The sequence below is a fragment of the Candoia aspera genome, chromosome 1 (genome assembly GCF_035149785.1).
Source record: "Candoia aspera isolate rCanAsp1 chromosome 1, rCanAsp1.hap2, whole genome shotgun sequence".
Lineage (NCBI taxonomy): Eukaryota > Metazoa > Chordata > Lepidosauria > Squamata > Boidae > Candoia > Candoia aspera.
Window position 1 is genome coordinate 124,126,781 of NC_086153.1, and position 13,389 is coordinate 124,140,169.

At 39.1% G+C, this 13,389-nt stretch overlaps 1 protein-coding gene across 1 annotated transcript in view; it reads right to left on the minus strand.

Annotated features, from left to right (window-relative positions):
* ADGRB3 (adhesion G protein-coupled receptor B3) overlaps positions 1-13,389 on the minus strand; it is a 503,112-nt gene that overhangs the window by 347,077 nt on the left and 142,646 nt on the right. The window contains exon 3 of the mRNA XM_063313173.1: positions 5,441-5,551. Coding sequence (XP_063169243.1) covers positions 5,441-5,551 — 111 coding nt within the window. The remainder of the gene's footprint in view (positions 1-5,440; positions 5,552-13,389) is intronic.

Consider the following 13,389-nt stretch of genomic DNA (forward strand, 5'->3'; position numbering starts at 1 on the left):
CAGTGATATTTGAGGGGGTCTTGCACTCCTGGATAATTACAATGATACAGATGGTCACCTCTCTTACCAAAGGCTGTCTTTCCATAGAAGCAAAAAAAGTAAAGAATATCTTTCTTTTATGCTTTCGTGGAAGAAGACATTCATTTCATCCACATTATGCTGACGTCAGTTTCAGCCTAAGATCTAGCAGCCCCATTCCTTTCATTAAGATGAATACAGTGGTGTTAGTCGTGATGTGAATCACTCATGTCTGTTGGTTGGTTTTTTTGCTTTGCTTTGGTATATGACATCTACCCATTATGTTTATGCCAGTTCTTAACTTTCCAAACATTCTGTCACACCTTAGTGTGACCAGGAAATAATGTTGAGACTACAGAAGAGTTGGTAGGGTTTGCCCAGGCAGGAATCAAGATTAATCCTTTACAAATAGTGTTCCTTTTCCTTTTCCCTTTTCTTTCCTCCTCACGAATAGGAATGAATGTTTGCCATTCTTACCAACTGGGAGATGTAAAATAGGTTTCTGTAGTCAATGCATTGAGATGGGAACCAAACTTTACACTATCCATGACACTGGGTGCTCTGAAATATATTAACAGACATTCCAGTAAGACATCTCTATGTCCAACATATGTATCTGCACAGAACTCCCAGTGCTAATATGTTATAATTCTTTAACGTTTCACATTTAGGGAATGAGGCTTTGGCAATTTGGTTTTCAGTAGGGAGAAGGTATATAAGATAACTCAAGGATTTTCACTTACTGTATTGGTTGTGACAGGTGTTGACAAATAGATTGATTGGAACACAACCAAATTTATCTAACTAGAACTCAGTCCTTATCAAAGATATGACTGTCATTATGTTTAAGGGCATGGAGATGGATAAGGTATCTCAAATATGCATGGGATTTTAAATTTTTGCAATGTTCATTCCTTTCACCGTTGCCTACTTCAGACATGTAAGTAAGTGACAACAATCTTCAAGGGAGGGAGATATATGTATGCTCTTTGGCATCCAAAAACAGGGAGCGGGGAAGGAGGATAATACATCTATGTAATGTGCCTATGTAATATGATGGTTTTATGTAGTGAAGGAAAGGCAGGAAGCCTGCTCATCTGCTACACAAGAATTAGGAACTTTTAAGTGACAAAAGTGTTAAAGACTTCTCTTCTTCAACATTAGTGCAGCAACTAACACCAGTGCCATGTTGGGGTCAAAAAGCTTTTAACGTGTGCTAAATGCAAAGAGTGTTAGGCTGCAAGCAGTACGTGACTTTAGGAGGGATCCCAATTTAGATGCATACAACTGACTTATGAACTACTCCTCTGCCTGTGATAGCTCTTCTAAGTCTGCCTTCAAATGCTTCAAGAAGGTTGTGAGATCATATTGAATGATGTAAGCTGAGGCACAGAAGCCTCTTGGAAAGGAGAACCTGGATAATTAAGGTTCCACCCCACTTTGGACTTTTCCCCATCCCTCCCAGTCCCTTGTCCCATAGCCTAACTATTCAGTGGGGTTCCTATGTATGGTTTTGTGTACTGGGTAAAAGCTGTTAGGAGAGAGTAGCATGGGAAGTCCATTTGCACCAGCTACATTTTTAGCTTAAATCAGGAGCCAACCAGTTGGTTTGTTATTGAACAATTCTAGGATTTATTAGATTGTGGAATAGGCTTTCCTCTGTGGCAAGTCAGAGTGAAACAAATACCTGACTGCACTGTTCACATCTCAGTAGGCTGCTACCTACATTCCATACAGCCCAGTACTGAGCTTCTTGTATTCCACTGAATTAATTGGGCCTCACTGTCAACTGGGATTTAGCTTTCATTCATGGGATTGGACCGGGATTTAGCTTTGTTAATGGGATTGAAGACCTAAGAGATTGTCCTCTTCTTTGTGTCTAATTAAAAGTTATATTAGAAGCACTATCTTGACTGCACCAAGTCTATATAACTAAGACATGCAGAGATGGCATCTGTTGTACAAATACATATTATTTTTACAATATACATCAGAATTCTAGAAGCATATGCTGCTGTCAATTGTGCCTGACCAAGTCCCACAAATTTACTGAATGTATTAAAACTTTTGTACAAAGAACTACATGTAGCACATAACCCACTGAATTAATTATATCTTTTCCCTGAGGGACCTAATAGATACTGGACATTTTGGAGGGCACTGTAGAATCAGGTTGCCATAAAATGGTTTGCATTAAAACAGCAGAATTTTAAATTTTTGCTTATATTCAGCATGGCTTTATTTTGTCTGGGGCTTATTCCTAAGGCCTTGCTACCATCCTAAACACTAAGAGCAATCCGAGCTATAAATAAATGTAAAAGTACATTTTAAGATAGCCAAAGTAAAATTTATTGATTAAAATGGCTCACAAATCTATATAACACTTACCTGGATGATAATTTTAAATTCCTAATACCTAAAGAGGGTAAAATATGGAGGAAAGCATAACTCATGGTTGGAGAATATATACAGTCATGCTGCAGACATGTGCTGTTGGTGCCAATGTACAGCTGTGGACTTTTTTTTTAAGACATTTTTTTAAACATAGTGATCATCTGCTTCTTCCAACATGCATTTAGCACCTTCATTTAATACATTCCCCACCCACACACTCCTCTCTACACTGAAACTAAAGTAAGAAACATGATAGAGATGCAGTAACATGGTTACTGAAGCAAAATCAGTCCACACATCACTGCAGGAAAAGGGTATTTTCGTGTTCTTAAATGTGCACATTTGTTTCATAATAAAAACCCTAGAGCTTCTTCATCTACAAAGGCTTCTCAGTTCTCCTTAGTGGAAAAGGGAGGACACATATGTGAAAAACTGGTCTTCCATTCTCCACTGAAGTGAAAGCAGCTGTCTGCAAGTAGAAAAACTGCATCCACTAGAGAAAAGCACAAAATGTATTCTGGATGGAGGTATTTCAATGTCAGTAGTGTAGTTATCATAAGTAGGCACATGAATGCAGCATAAAAATATTTTTTTCTTAAAATATTTGCACAAATCCATATATGCACTTTCTCTTACACCAAAATTTGTTTTTCCCCCATTTTTAATTATTTTTTCTTTAAAAAGGGGAAATGAGTTTATAGGTATCAGAGCAAATCCATTATTCTGAACAATTTTAAGTGCTGCTCATAAATAACTGCATGATATGACACAGAACCAGGGTTTATCATCTAGGCTTCTTTTAAAAAAATACATAAAGGAAAATAAGCAAGGAAGAACTTCAAGTTACAGAAACAAATGAACGCCATTTCTAATTCTGCTTATCAATCTTATTAATTTCCGAGCAAGTACAGATAAAAGTAGATGCATGTTAGAGGATTCTAATAATGTTACTGAAGGCAATACAACATTAATTTTACCACAAGAAAAGAAAAGCTTCACAGTGAACCACATATGCAATGATCAGTACTAAAAGAAAATCAGAATGGAAAAATGAAGAGATGAACTAGATATTAGTAACTGTGTTGAAAAACAGAGCATAATATTTTGCAAAATGGATTAACCTACAGTATGTGAGCTACAAGTGGTTTGTTCTGTATTAGACAAGCAGTTTTGTTTGAAAAGGCTGGTGTAAGATACTTGACTATCAAGTCAGGATTTTGGAAAATGCTTTCGGGGGGATTTAAATATTCACTTTCTTTGAATCATAGAAACATTTTACTCAGAAGGGCGAGTGCATTTATACTGTTGTTGTCTAAGGACCACAGCAAGTGTGTTCAAGTACATGCTTGAGCACTATTTGATCTACGGGCTGCTATAGCAGACTATGGCACCATTTCATGCTAATTTGGTGAAAATATGAATCAGACTAAGAACACATGGCTCATAAGAAGCTGGTATTATATGGCTGCTTGAATGTTCAGAAAGGCCAAGTCCCATTGTGATTGCAAAAGAGAGATGTGGCTAAAGATCTTTTAAAAATCAAGGTAGCAAATTTTCAACAATGAATGGAGCCTCAGTTGGATCAAACCTAAACACCTTTAAGACAGCTGTATAAGGTTTTTAACTGCAATAAAAGCAATGGGAGTTAAGAAGACTTAATTGGATTGGATCATAGTGGTATCTTCCAACTCAGATAACCAGTCTTTTGGGTCTTAAGGTATGGTTCAGAGAGCCCTGTTGTATGCCTTATGAGAGTGAGAGTATCAAAAGTCATTTATATCAGAAGTTTGTTTTATAGAATCATGACTGTCTACACACAGAGACTCTACAGCACAGGACACATTTCACATTGAAATTTACTGCAGGACACATGTGGGAATATTACACAAATATGTGTAGAGGGCTGATCACATGGTTCTCCCCCCCCCCAAAAAAAAAATCAGAACATCAACACGGAGATAGTCCACCTTACCAGTCCTGTGTTTGCAGTTGCTTCGTTCGTACGCATGACCTTGCTGCACAGAATTGGACCATACTGGAGAAGTAACTGTGTGTAGAGGAAGCCTTATATTTGCCAGATTGTGGTCTTAATTTTGCACTAGATATTTGTATTAACGCTTTGAGTGAATTGATGATATGTGTTTGCAGTAAGCATATCTACATCTAAGAAAATCAAATGGCTAGATGAAATGAGAACTGCCTTGTACTAGGCTTCATCACCGTCCATGTAATTTAATGACTGATTGGCAGTGGCTTTTCAGGATTTCAGAGTGGAATTTTTCCAGCACTATTTGGAAATGCTGAGGACTGAATTTGATACAGTCTTATGAATCTGCTTATGAAGATTGTGTTCTGTCACTGAGCACAGCTTATCATTTTTAATCATAGCTCATTTTCTAATATAAATGTATAGCCACTGTGCTTAAGAAATGCAGTATTCATTTTTGTTGAATTGTTAATCTTTTTGGTGTAGGGCTAAGTTCCTTTACACATTTTTATGTATGTCCCATTGGTAACAATGGGGTTTACTTCTAAGTAGACATGGGTAGGATTACACTGACATTGTGCCATAATACAAAGTCTAAATAGATAATTTAGACACTTACTTGTGCTATTTAAGGTAAGTTATCACCCAGTAATCTGAACCTGAAGCTGTGAAACCTCTGCCATTCACTCTACATATTCAGATTTTCTTTTTTAAACACACACACACAAACTATATTATATACAGTAGATATACTTTTTTTCTGAATGTGTGATTGACTATGGCTTTTAAATTTAATACAAAATTCATATTAAAATAAATACTTTATGTTTTAAGAACTTCATATTGATAGCATATATTGGACACTTGTCTAAGTTCTTTTATTTATGGATTTTAACTGGTGGTTAAAAAAAAAGAATAAATGGCTTTTTTAAAGTATCAGCTTAGAAAACTGACAAATATGCAGCAAAAGATTATGGAGACATGCAGTGGCATTGCTAAAATTAAACACAGTAAGGAGATAAAAGGTAATTAATGTATTACCAGTTTGTGCCATAAATTTAGCAGCATCAGCTTGTTCCTGAGGGACCCTTTTTTCATGAACAGATCGAGGTCGCTGACTTTTAATTGTATGATCTCCCATCATTCCAAATTCTAAAGACAGAATAAAGGTTTATGAAAGCTTGTGCGTAGACATTTCTCAAAAGGTTACATACTATCTCATGCAGTTGTTTGACAAAAACACCTGAAGAGGGCATTAGTAGAACATCAGTTTACAAGGCCTGTTTTTGCTTTGTTTTATATTATTTTAAATGCCTCAACATGTGTTTGGATAGAGGTTTTAAACTTGTTTTAAATTATTTTTAAAATATATAGAAATATTCCAGAATTGTGATACATAAAAAAAAAGCAGCTGCGGTACAAAATCAGTTATTTAAACTAGAGACATTATATTCAGAAATAATTTAAATCAGTGCAAACCACACCAGAAAACTACCGCCAGTGCATTAAGTGCTGTCATTCTGCGACAGAACTTGGCGCTTCATGCTGAGATCAATTGTTTTCCTGCTTAAGCCTTCTGACCAGTGGAATGACAAGGAAACTTTCATGAGAACAGTACAGATGTTACATAACGGTGGGACCAAAATGCCTTATGTAATCTGGATGCAATAGCAGCTGTGTCTTACTTTCATTGTTTCAGAAAAGTCTGCTACAAAGGACATGGAAGTCCCTGGGCATTTTCCTCCCTGCTGTTCATTCTAAAACAGAATCATCCTTTGATTTTAATAGGGGGGGAAAACCTATCTTAAAACCTCCTGCATGGAAATCATGAGATGCTATTTAAAACACAAGATAGCTCTGCTAATTTTCCTCAGTGCCTTTGGCAAATCACTTAATATCCAGCAGTTTAAACCTAAAATTTGTTATTGCTCATAACTATGTGCCCCAACACCTTCAGAGTGCAGCATCACAACATATGGCATTATTTTAGAAATAGAAGCAACTATTCTAGCAGAATTAGCGTCAGCGTGACAGGCTCTACTGTTCAGTGCCACAAGTAGCATGCACAGATTTCATAACCCAGAAATAGGCAGGCCTACTGCAGTAGCTGAGCTAAACAAAACTTCTTTGTTCTTTTTCTTAACCTTCTTTTATGAACCAGGTAACATTTATAGTAAGAGATCCAGTTTGGTGTAGTGGTTAAGGCACCAGGCTAGAAACCAGGAGACTGTAAGTTCTAGTCTGGCCTTAGGCACAAAGCCAGCCCGGTGACCTTGGACCAGTCTCTCTGTCTCAGCCCTTGGAAGCAGGAAAGGGCAAACCACTTCCAAAATCTCACCAAGAAAACTGCAGGGACTTGTTCAGGTAGTCACCAGGAGTCAAAAACTGACTTGAAGACACAACCCCCCACCACCACACACCCATTTATAACGGCATTCATGAAGAAGTCTCAGAGTGTGAGAATATATATCTACATACATGCATACATACATTCATGCATACAGAGTTCCATTTAGATGTATACATATACGGATATACTGCACTGATGTACAGCTACTACAAACTGCATGATAGCAGCAACTGTGTTACCATGATCGCACTGCAGCTACTGCATATGGAATTCACAGTTTAAGATATCAGTTCTCATGAATAATGCTTCCTATTAGTAGAGGACAGCTATGAAGTTCATGTTCCTGGGAATTTTTTTTTCTCCTAATATTGACACAATATCCTTGGCAAATATTAGAGAAGTCTTAAATTTGTTTAATGGTTAAATTTTGTTTTTTAATAATAATGATAATAAATCATTCTTATATTGCATTGCAAAGAGATTATTTTTAAAGAAATATAACATACTGTATATGTTTATTCACAGTATGATTTATTTTAGAAACAATGATCATGTAAGAATGCATTATTTAAAAGAGATGTTTCATATTTGATATGTTTGATATTGTGTGAAATCCTTCATTTCATTTGTTTATGCTATATTTCTTTGTAGCTCTTAATAGAGCACTTGCTAGAAACAATGGTAGAACTTTGAAATTAAGTATTGTGAAAATGGAGTAAAAAATGACTCATTCCAATTATCTTTTTCTAAACCCACAAATTATAATCTGCCAAGATTAGTACTACCCAGCAATTGGTTTCAGGTTCTGGTAGTCTCTCACCCCCACCTCCACCTCCGAAGTGTGGTGACTTCCTGTTCCTCATCTCTATTTTTTCCACTGTCTTTTCTTTTGACCAGTTCCTCTGGGCAAAGAGAATGAGAAGTTACTAGTTATTTTTCTAACATGTTGAAGAAGAAGCAGAAAAGGAACAGGCTGCTCTTCTCACCCTCTTGACTCTGGTCCTAAGCAGAAGTCCCAACCCCACCAGCAAGAATCTTAAGGTTTTGAGACATGGGCAAATTGATTGCCTGAACTCTCAGCTAGTTCTTGAGTTCTCCTTCCTGTTTCTCTTTGTAGAAGAGAAAATAACAAGTCAATGCCTTGCTAGCTTATCTAAGACTCTTCAGTAGGAGAGGGTACAGGCAAGCCAATGTTGCTTCCAGGAAAGACAGAGTTTCCAATTAGTATTTAAACTTGCAGCCTGGAGTAGGGAACAGTAAGTTTTTGAGGCTCCATGTGTCAGTGAGCTAGCTGTCACATCAACAAGTCTTTCTAGAACTGGGAAATTTACAGAAATGTATGCAGTCTTACTTCAGCAAAGGACCGTTACCTTGTCGTGGTGCTGGAGCTTGAGCACCTCAATGATGCCATGAGCTAAACCGTGAAGGGCCACCCAAGACGGGAAGGTCATGACAGAGAGGTCAAACTAAATGCGATCCCTGGGGAAGGTAATGGCAACCCACCCCAGTATTCTTGCCGTGAAAACTAAATGGATCAGTACAACCAGAGATATGTTGGTATACCATCGGAAGATGAGACCCCCAGGTCGGAAGATGGTCAAAATGCTACTGGGGAGGAACAGAGGATGAGTTCAACTAGCCCCAGACGTGATGACGCAGCTAGCTCAAAGCCGAAAGGACGGCTAGCGGCCGATGGTGCTGGTGGTGAACGGCGAATCTGATGTTCTAAGGATCAACACACCATTGGAACCTGGAATGTAAGGCCTATGAGCCAGGGCAAATTGGATGTGGTTATTGGTGAGATGTCAAGATTAAAGATAGACATTTTGGGTGTCAGTGAACTGAAGTGGACTGGAATGGGCCACTTCACATCAAAGGACCATCAGATCTACTACTGTGGACAAGAGGACCACAGAAGAAATGGAGTAGCCTTCATAATTAATAGTAAAGTGGCTAAAGCAGTGCTTGGATACAATCCAAAAAACAATAGAATGATCTCAATTCAAATTCAGGGCAAGCTATCTAATATCACAGTGATCCAAATATACACCCCAACCACAGATGCTGAAGAAGTTGAAGTAGAGCAGTTCTATGAGGATCTGCAACACCTACTGGACAACATGCCTAAAAGAGATGTTATTTTCATCACAGGAGACTGGAATGCTAAGGTGGGCAGTCAAATGACACCTGGAATTACAGGTAAGCTTGGCCTGGGAGAACAAAACAAAGCAGGACATAGGCTGGTAGTATTTTGCCAAGACAACTCACTCTGCATAACAAACACTCTCTTCCAACAACCTAAGAGATGGCTTTATACAAGGACTTCACCAGATGGACAACACCGAAATCCAATTGACTACATTCTTTGCAGCCAAAGGTGGCGGAGATCTATACAGTTGGTAAAAACAAGACCTGGAGCTGACTGTAGTTCAGATCATGAACTTCTTATTGCACAATTTAGGATCAAACTAAAGAGATTAGGGAAGACCTACAGATCAGCTAGATATGAGCTCACTAATATTCCTAAAATCGCTGGAAGAAACATTAACAATCTCAGATATGCAGATGATACCACTTTGATGGCTGAAAGCGAAGAGGAACTGAGGAGCCTTATGATGCAGGTGAAAGAAGAAAGTGCAAAAGCTGGCTTGCAGCTAAACCTCAAAAAAACCATGATTATGGCAACCAGCTTGATTGATAACTGGCAAATAGAGGGAGAAAATGTAGAAGCAGTGAAAGACTTTGTATTCCTAGGTGCAAAGATTACTGCAGATGCTGACTGCAGTCAGGAAATCAGAAGACGCTTAATCGTTGGGAGAAGAGCAATGACAAATCTCGATAAAATAGTTAAGAGCAGAGACATCACACTGACAACAAAGGTCCACATAGTTAAAGCAATGCTGTTCCCTGTAGTAACTTATGGCTGTGAGAGCTGGACCATAAGGAAGGCTGAGAGAAGGAAGAAAGATGCTTTGGAACTGTGGTGTTGGAGGAAAATTCTGAGAGTGCCTTGGACTGCAAGAAGATCAAACCAGTCCATCCTCCAGGAAACAAAGCCAGACTGCTCACTTGAGGGAATGATATTAAAGGCAAAAGTGAAATACTTTGGCCACATAATGAGAAGACAGGACACCCTGGAGAAGATGCTGATGCTAGGGAGAGTGGAGGGCAAAAGGAAGAGGGGCCGACCATGGGCAAGATGGATGGATGATATCCTAGAGGTGACGGACTCGTCCCTGGGGGAGCTGGGGATGTTGACGACTGACAGGAAGCTCTGGCATGGGCTGGTCCATGAAGTCACGAAGAGTCGGAAGCGACTAAACGAATAAACAACAAATGCAGTCTTAATGCAAAAAACAGCAAACAGTTGTTCAATTGATAACTGAGCAACTAGAATGGTTGGTTGAGGGTGCAGTTATTCTTTCTTGAATTTCACCTGTTTCCACTGGGCAACAGAATATTCAGAATGAATATGTGCAACAATGAAATGGCGTTGCTGTAGGAAGGGCTTCCAGAGGCATTGAGGAAAGCATCATGTGGAATCATTCCTGATGAGAATAAGCCTTTTAACAGCACAGTCCCTGATATGGTATCACAATAGTATGTTTGTGGTTATCAGACCTGCAATGTATCCTATCTGCAAATAATCTGATATGTTGCTCTCAGGGTAGAAACTGCACCCATTGCTGTTCTTTTATTATTAAGCTTCATTTCAGCATACAGGAATTTGACATTCTTTTTGACCCATATCCTTTCTTCTGCATTTATCTAATTTATTTCTGTCATACAAAGTGAAAGTGCAGAGAATGGCTAGAATCATTTGCAGCTTCTTCCCATTTCCCAACATTTCATCTCAGTATGTGTTTTAGGCAGATCTGCATTTTGCTGTAGAATTTTGTTTTCATCACTAGATGGCAGGATATGCCTTAACTTGAACTGCAAATGGGCTGCAGTAAAATCAGAATCTAGCTACTATCCACCCCCCCACCACCTTTCCTCTATCTTTCCTTCCCTGTTCCAGAAAATCAAATCCAAAAATTAGCAGTAGAATATTCTCCTGGGGACAGCTTGTGTGAAAACAGAATTCTAAGATTACATACCTCACAAAGGATGAGGAAACTATGGGGATTCTGAGAGCTTTCTGCCATCCAGAAAATGCTTTGCTAAATTAACTGGACTGACAGGATTGAAGTGTCAGAGCAGATCATTACTCCTTCCTACTTCTGATGTCCTCCATTCAGAAGCATAAAACTGAAGTCTTGGCTTATATATTCCCACATGTAATTGTCTCCAAGACAATCCTATCCAGAAGGAAAAATGTAAAATAATTCATAGCATGAAGGTGAAGATCTAAATAAAAATAACATGTTAACATTGCCATTAATGATTTAGTGGCAACCTGGCCATTGGAGAATAATTGTCGGGGAATTAGGATAAGAATTAGTATAATAAAAAATATTACATAACAATAATGCTATAAGTGTACATCAGTGAAAAAAAGTGTGATTGAAGAGCCAGGAGGCCCCTGGTTCAAATTTCATTGCAGTCACAATCTCAGGTAAATGGTCTTAGATAAGCCTGCCTCTTCCATTCCCCATCCTACCTTCTACTGCCAGGTTATCCAAATAATACTAACTTGGCAAAGTCGTTGTCATTACTGTTGAACTGATACATAGCTATGATTTAAATACTAGAAAGCTATACATAAATAACTGTGCCAAGTATGACTACAACTATGGCTATAGTTCCTTTGCTTCACAGCATAATAAATTCAGCTGGAAGTATGAAAATTTTCCTCTTAATTTACAGGACAGCTAGATTGTGGTTCTTATTCCTGTACATGCAAATCTAAGGCAAGTGTTGACTATTTATTTTATGGGAAGATGGGATCAATTTCTTTGAATTATTCAGAACTTCTTGTTAATTTTGGCTGGCTGCCTCAAAACACAGACATTAATGCAAAGGGTTTCCCACCCCTGTTCCAACATGGGAGGGATTTTCACGATAGCTGGTGGAAGAAGACTTAAATCTCCCTCCCTCTGCAGGTTAGGGCAATCTCAGTTTAAATTCCATCCTGTCCCATCTTTCCATGATTAAATAAACATGTTAAAACTAAGCTGATGTGGATAAATATTAATACAGGTTGTTAGGTTAAGTCTCTCCCACTTTCCATTTTCCACTATTGTCTGTTGGTGTGTGTGTGTGTAAGAGAGAATGTATATGAAGGGGCTGAATAGCGTAGTGGTTAGAGCACCACCCTTTGATACAGGAGACTGGAGTTAAAATCCTGGCTGGTACCTACCTTACCAGTAGGGGTCCTTGGGCAAAGACCCCTAATGCTTCACCTGCCTACCTCGGTTATGAGAATGACATGAACCATGCCAGCTCAGACATTGCCCGGACTAACAAGGTCCACGCCTGATGTTGGGGAACCAGGACGCTCTGACGATAAGTGGGTTACTGGAACAAACCATGCATGGACGAGGCAAGCGAATCTGGAATTGATGGAATGCTACTATAACAGTAGACTGAATGAGAGGGTATATATGAAACATGAAGGAACTATGAATGGACAGAAGACCTGCATCCACACTGACTGAGAAACAGCTAGTTATCCAATGCTTCAACATAGTGAAGAGGAAGCTGCTCTCACAACTTGAGATAGACCAACTATACATTGCATCCCAGACTCAAGAAGACCTGGAAGAACAGCTGGAGGTGCAGCCAACACCTGAAGCTGGAGTGTCACTACCATCCCCTCCATTACACAGCACAGTAGCTGATATGAGGCAAAAGATCGTGGATAAACTAGCTACAGTCAACTCTTGAGACTGATTACCAAGGCTCAGTGGAGAAGTACCATCAGATAGTATGCTAAGAGATACCAACAGAGCCTGCGTGACAATCCCTGCTACCACCATAACTCAAATCAATGAACTGGTATACACTACAACTGCTGTAATCCTGGAGATGCTTGGCTACATGATCAAGAAGAACAGCAGTATGTACCGCCTCCCGGAAAATGAAGTTGGAGCTAAGATCAAGGCAACTCGGAAAGAAGTTAGTCAGCTGGTAGAACTACAGAAGGGTATGGATATTAAGGATAAGACTTGGCTATTGAAAGGGCCTGACTCCATCTGAAGCCCTAGAGACTGCTAAACAAAGGCTCACAGCACTGGCTACCAGGCTAAGGAGATACACTAGAGAAGGAGAGGCCAAGAAGATAAATGCCTTGTTCTCCAAAGAACCATCCAAGGTGTACTCCCAACTGCAGTGCAACAACACAGTAACAGCAGAGCCACCAACAGCAGAACCTGAACAGTACTGGAACAACATATGAGAGAAAGAGAAGACACATAACACCAGTGGAAAGTGGCTGCAGAACCTGAGAGCAGACCACAGAAATCTCCTGGAACAGGAACCAGTCACCATCACTGTAGTAGACGTCTAATAGTGGGTCAAGAACATGAAGAGCTGGACAGCACCTCGCCCAGACATGTGTAAGGGTTGCCTATTCTAAAACACTCTCAGACTCATGAGCAGCAATTCAAAGATATCTGATTTATTAAAGAATAGTATGCAGGATCACAAAGAAAGCTGAGAATGATAAAAGCGCACCAAATGCAAACTAAAAACCCTC